This window comes from Saccopteryx bilineata, chromosome 1 (assembly GCF_036850765.1).
Source record: "Saccopteryx bilineata isolate mSacBil1 chromosome 1, mSacBil1_pri_phased_curated, whole genome shotgun sequence".
Classification (NCBI taxonomy): domain Eukaryota; kingdom Metazoa; phylum Chordata; class Mammalia; order Chiroptera; family Emballonuridae; genus Saccopteryx; species Saccopteryx bilineata.
The window spans coordinates 217060868-217067593 of record NC_089490.1 but is presented as its reverse complement, the minus strand read 5'-3'; the positions used below and the strand labels follow the sequence as shown (position 1 = coordinate 217067593).

At 42.4% G+C, this 6726-nt stretch overlaps 1 protein-coding gene across 1 annotated transcript; it reads left to right on the top strand.

Moving 5' to 3' along the window:
• The first annotated feature begins 23 nt into the window (after nucleotides 1–23).
• On the top strand, nucleotides 24–4853 carry EXOC8 (exocyst complex component 8). Its single transcript, XM_066236074.1, has one exon. It carries the CDS (start codon nucleotides 152–154, stop codon nucleotides 2327–2329), a length of 2178 nt encoding a protein of 725 aa, XP_066092171.1. The 5' UTR covers nucleotides 24–151; the 3' UTR covers nucleotides 2330–4853.
• The last annotated feature ends 1873 nt before the right edge of the window (nucleotides 4854–6726 follow it).

Here is a 6726-nt window from a genome sequence, read left to right as displayed (position 1 = left end):
TATTTGAAACTCAGAATCGGACGCAGGCGTACTCGTCTCTCTTCCATCCTGTTTCCTCAGCCTTGGAGCTCCGCCGGGCTTGGGTGGGCCCGGACAGCGGCGGCACCGGCGGCGCCGAGAGTGAAAGTGACCGCGTGAGACCCGGACGGAAATGGCGATGGCGATGGTGATGTCGGACAGTGGGGCGAGCCGCCTGCGGCGGCAGTTGGAATCCGTGGGCTTTGAGGCGCGTCTGTACGTGAAGCAGCTCTCGCAGCAGTCGGACGGGGACCGGGACCTGCAGGAACACCGGCAGCGCATCCAGGCGCTGGCGGAGGAGACGGCGCAGAACCTGAAGCGCAACGTCTACCAGAACTATCGGCAGTTCATAGAGACGGCCCGTGAGATCTCCTACCTGGAGAGTGAGATGTATCAGCTCAGCCATCTGCTGACTGAGCAGAAGAGCAACCTGGAAAGCATTCCGTTCACCCTGCTGCCGGCTGCCGCTGCCGCCGCCGCGGCCTCTGGAGGGGAGGACGGAGGAGGTGGTGTGGGGGGCCGAGACCACCTCCGGGGCCAGGCTGGCCTTTTCCCCAACTCTGGGGGCGCCTCCCGCGACTGTGCCGGTCCAGGCGAAGAAGGAAAGCAACGCACTCTCACTACCCTGCTTGAGAAGGTGGAAGGCTGCAGGCACCTGCTGGAGACGCCTGGACAGTACCTGGTATACAATGGGGACCTGGTGGAATATGAGGCGGACCACATGGCCCAACTGCAGCGGGTACACGGCTTCCTTATGAACGACTGTTTGTTGGTGGCCACCTGGCTGCCACAGCGGCGGGGCATGTATCGCTATAACGCCCTCTATCCCCTAGATGGTTTGGCCGTGGTCAATGTCAAGGACAACCCGCCCATGAAGGACATGTTCAAGCTGCTGATGTTTCCCGAGAGCCGAATTTTTCAGGCGGAAAATGCTAAAATCAAACGAGAGTGGCTGGAAGTGCTAGAGGAAACGAAAAGGGCCCTCAGTGAAAAAAGGCGAAGGGAACAGGAGGAGGCAGCAGCTCCTCGAGGACCAACCCAAGTGACTGCCAAGACCAGTAACCCATTTGAGGATGAAGAAGATGACGAACCAGCTGTTTCTGATGTAGAAGAAGAGAAAGTGGATCTCTCAATGGAGTGGATACAGGAATTGCCTGAAGATCTGGATGTCTGCATTGCACAGAGGGACTTTGAAGGGGCTGTCGACCTGCTGGATAAGTTGAACCATTACCTAGAAGATAAGTCCAGCCCACCTCCTGTAAAAGAACTAAGGGCCAAAGTGGATGAGCGTGTCCGACAACTTACTGAGGTGCTAGTTTTTGAGCTCTCCCCAGACCGTTCCCTGAGAGGTGGTCCAAAGGCCACTCGCAGAGCAGTTTCTCAGCTAATTCGGCTTGGCCAGTGCACAAAGGCTTGTGAGCTGTTTCTGAAAAACAGGGCGGCAGCTGTGCATACTGCCATCCGTCAGCTTCGCATTGAAGGTGCCACTCTACTCTACATTCATAAGTTGTGCCATGTCTTCTTTACCAGCCTCCTTGAGACTGCAAGGGAATTTGAGACGGATTTTGCAGGCACTGACAGTGGCTGCTACTCTGCCTTTGTGGTCTGGGCAAGATCTGCCATGGGCATGTTTGTGGATGCATTTAGCAAGCAGGTGTTTGATAGTAAGGAGAGCCTTTCTACAGCAGCTGAGTGTGTCAAAGTGGCGAAGGAGCATTGTCAGCAACTAGGTGACATCGGACTAGACCTCACCTTCATCATCCATGCCCTTCTGGTGAAAGACATCCAGGGCGCCTTGCACAGTTACAAAGAAATCATAATTGAAGCCACTAAGCACCGAAATTCCGAGGAGATGTGGAGAAAGATGAACTTGATGACTCCAGAGGCCGTTGGGAAACTCAAAGAGGAGATGAAGAGTTGTGGGGTGAGTAACTTTGAGCAGTACACAGGAGATGACTGCTGGGTGAACCTAAGTTATACAGTGGTAGCGTTTACCAAACAGACCATGGGCTTCTTGGAAGAGGCACTGAAGCTGTATTTCCCAGAACTGCACATGGTACTTTTGGAGAGTCTGATGGAAATCATTTTGGTTGCTGTTCAGCATGTGGATTATAGTCTTCGGTGTGAGCAGGATCCAGAGAAGAAGGCATTCATCCGACAGAATGCTTCCTTTCTGTATGAAACAGTCCTCCCTGTGGTGGAGAAAAGATTTGAAGAAGGTGTAGGGAAACCCGCCAAGCAACTCCAAGACCTGAGGAATGCATCTAGACTTATTCGTGTGAACCCCGAGAGTACAACTTCAGTGGTCTGATGCTTGGATCTGTTTATATGTGTACATATATATATTGCTTCTATATTATTTATATTAAGTTACATTAGTATTTTTTCTGTAGTCTGAAAAACAGCTTAACAATAAAAGATGCCCTCTCAGATAGAAAACCAAAAGGAGAAAGAAAAAAATGTTAAATTAAGTCCAAATAACAAAAACATTGCAATTAATAAAATATATAATGTGCTTTCCTTTTAAATTATGCTGACTAGCTCATGACTATATTGTCACACTGTATCATATAAAACACCCTGCATCATGTACTTCCACATCTTAAAATGTGATTGTCCAATTAGGGAGAAAGAAAGGAGGAGGTTGAGAAAATTGGGTTCAGGGTCAATTTTATTCAAGAGAATTCCTTCCTGAAAGTAGTGTTGGGCACTCAAATACTCTGATCCTGGTAGAACACAAGAGGAAGCTTTCATAAAACAGTTCAGCAGACATTTCCAATGTGATTTGAATAGCTAATTACTTTCAGCTAGTACTTAGCAGATTTATAGTATTTAATTTGGGAGCATTCACTTGAAAATCTTAAGGACTATGATAAATATTTTTCAACATAGTCCTGAACTGTGTAAGTTTCCAGTTAGATCCTTTGTTTTTATCATTTAAATAAATAATAAAAAACAAGACATTGAGAAATCTGGCAGCACCAGTGGGGTTTGTTTGTTTGTTTGTTTTTTGTATTTTTCTGAAGTTGGAAACGGGGAGGCAGTCTGACAGACTCCCACATGCGCCTGACCGGGATCCACCTGGCAAGCCCACCAGGGGGTGATACTCTGCCCATCTGGGGTGTTGCTCTGTTACAACCAGAGCCATTCTAGCACCTGAGGCAGTGGCCACAGAGCCATCCTCAGCACCTGGTCCAACTTTGCTCCAATGGAGCCTTGGCTGTGGGAGAGGAACGAGAGGGGGAGGGGTGGAGAAGCAGATGGGCACTTCTCCTGTGTGCCCTGGCCAGGAATCGAACCCTGGACTCCTGCATGCCAGGCCGACGCTGTACCACTGAGCCAACCAGCCAGGGCCTAGCACCAGTGGTTTTTAGCTGCTCCTCCCACCTTCTATAGTGGCTCGAATTTCATGCAAATGGGAGAAAAATTTTCATTGAAATCGTTATTTAGATTTCAGTGTCTGCTGGGTGGGAAATTAGAAGTTATATGTATAAGTACTTTGAGCAGAAAATTGTTTTTACTTTTTTTGGTAACCAAGTGGAGAACAGAAACATGAGACAATGTACCCAAAGCAAAGGGAGAAAAAGAACTTTTGGTAACTCCAGGCTGCACTTTTCTTGTTTATCTTTTATTTTACTTCATTTTTAAAGTAAGCATAATGTTTATTTCAGATTGTTTAGTAAGACAAAAAAAGAACTAAAGGAAGTTGATTTTCCCAAGGTTTCTAATCTATCGCTTCTATTGTATATTGATTATATAACATTCCTCATACTGTGAGAGAAATTGTGCCAGCCGAGGTCTATTTTCCCCCTAGCTTCTAGTTGTATTTCTTGTTGATAGTGCCATTTCTGGTACCAATTACTTCAAAAGGTCATTTCTTTTATCTGAATGAAAATAGTAGTATTAAGACTGTGGAAATTAAGTAAAATCTCAGATAGCTTCCTAATACTGGTGTAGGGTGGTAAAGACCCTCAATTTCACTCATGCCAGAGGAACCATTTATTTGATTTTTAGCTATGCCTATTTATTTAAAAGGTTGAAAAGTATCAACGTTACAGATTTTCTTTGACTAATTTTTACGTAACTTGAGGATATTCTAGGTAGTAACCATACTGAATATCTCAACTGAACAAAGAGATAATTTGTCTTTTTTATTATCACTGGAAACTTGAATTTGATAAGAATTTTGGGATTATTTTGTGCCACTTACAGCTTCTAAAATGATTTTGTATGAAACACATTGTGTAAATATTTGATGCTAAGTTCATGAAATGATCTTTCTGAAATCAAAACAACTTTTAAGGTATGAAATTGTAAAAACTTAAATGTGTACACTCAGATATTTAAATGGTTGTTTCTTCATAGAACTGTCTACTTTTTAAAACAGGAAGTCAGAATTTTCTTCTGTTAAAATTTGTGTGTTCCTTAATCAAAGCTTTAGCTGAAGGAAGTTTGCCTTTGGTGAACTAGTTAGTGTAGGAGGTTGGTTAAAGACCACCAAAGCTAACAGTGTACCTTTGTGCCAGGACAGAGCAATTACATTGCCATTCCTCAAAGTGGGGTCAGAGCTCTTTTCTCTAATTGTTTCATTAGACTTCCAAAGCAAGCTAAAACTTGAATGCACTTAGTGATTGTCCAGAATGTAGCACATATTGTAATATACCACTTAAAGGTTTATTGCCTTATTTTCTGGCCTCAAACATAACACTCTCATCCTTGAGTTTGGAATCAGACTTGACTGAACTCTTTGCTGTTGAAAAAAAAGACAACCTGTGGAATCAAGTCTTTTTGATTAAAGCCTCATGTCACATAAGTGCTGAAAACTCACTTATTTTTGTTTAAAATACTACCTATAGTTAAATGATCAGCATTTGTATTTTGCAACTTGCTTACCTGGGATTAGGAATTGGGGACTTGACATGTAGTATAAAATCAGTTGATATACATTTTGCCTATTGGTATGCTGTGATATAAGGGAATCTGAAATGTTTATCAAAATAAAGCTTACAATTTTTCTTACACTAGATAAAATTGGTTGATATTACTATGTTCTACTATGTCTCTTCTTTAATCAGAATCGACTTTTCTTATGTCCTTGTTACTGAGATACACAGTTTTAAAGGGCCTACGTTTTTTCCTTTCTGTTTTTCTATATGGAGATGTAGGGAGGAAGCTGTTAGCTAATTTAAATGTGTCTTGCTTACTATCAGAATTTTGGATAAATCAATTCTCAATTTTTTAGAATTCCCTTGAATGGGAAATTTCAGCTATGCAAAATGTGAATTTATTCTGAAAAGTGGATTTTATACCATCTGCACATCCCTAAATAGAGAAAATATAATGTAGGAGTCCGATCATAAATGACAGGGATGTATATTTTTTAAGGTAATATTTAAATGCCAAGGGAACTATCACATATAACATTTAAAAATATTTACTGAATGCTATGCCTCACATTGACTATAATGTAGGGTAGGGAGGACAAAATAAATTTGAACATGCGTTCTCTTAAGATGCTTTAAAATTAAACAATATGGAGATTAAAACTAGAAAATATAAATTTGAGAATAAGTGAAATGCAAAACTTGTTAATTCAATTAATGAAATAAAATAATCGAATACAAACTTGCAAAAAAGCAATAAAACTATAGTAGCTGAAGTACTGTGGGGCCAAACCCTAAAGCGAGAGAGCAATGTTATTTTGAGGAATGTGGAAAATCCATCTGAAATTAAATGTATGAATAGGTCTATAGGACACATTTCTAGAAATAGCTCTGCAAACTGTTCATTTTAAGTCAATTGCTGGCCAGGTCAGTTGCACCACTTTACCTTCTCCCCAACCATATAGGCCACCTGTTTCCACTCATTCATTTATTTTTTTAGGTAATATGATTATTATTGTTATTAATAAGATTTATTTTTAGTAATCTTAAAAAATCTTTTTCATTGATTTGAGAGATAGGAAGAAAGGGGTGGGGAAGGAAGAGAGAGAAGCATAAACTCATTCCACCTAGTTGTTCCATCTAGTTGTGCACTCATTGATTTCTTCTCGAACGTGCCCTTCTGGGGATCAAACTGTGACCTCAGTGCTCGAGAATGAAGCTTGATCCACTGAGCCACCCAGCTAGGGAGAGATTTAGTTATTTTTATTACTCCTATCTGTGAAAAAATAGTATCTATTTTGTTTGTAATTGAGTGAGGTTAAGTAACTATTTTTTTAATCACCTGTTTACATTCTTCACCATTCTTAGATTGTATTTATGGTTTTTGTAGGAGTTTATTATATATTTAAGAAATTAATTCTTCATACATGTGAAGTGTTACAGATTTTTCTTATTTGTTCTTTTTTTTTTTTTTTTTTGTATTTTTCTGAAGTTGGAAACGGGGAGGCAGTCAGACAGACTCCTGCATGTGCCCAACCAGGATCCACCCAGCACACCCACCAGGGGGTGATGCTTTGCCCATCTGTGCGTCGCTCTATTGCAACCAGAGCCATTCTAGTGCCTAAGGCAGAGGCCACGGAGCCATCCTCAGCGCCCAGGCCAACTTTGCTCCAATAGAGCCTTGGCTGCGGGAGGGGAAGAGAGAGACAGAGAGGAAGGAGAGGGGGAGGGGTGGAGAAGCAAATGAGCGCCTCTCCTGTGTGCCCTGGCTGGGAATCGAACCCAGGACTCCTGCACACCAGGCTGGCGCTCTACCACTGTGTTT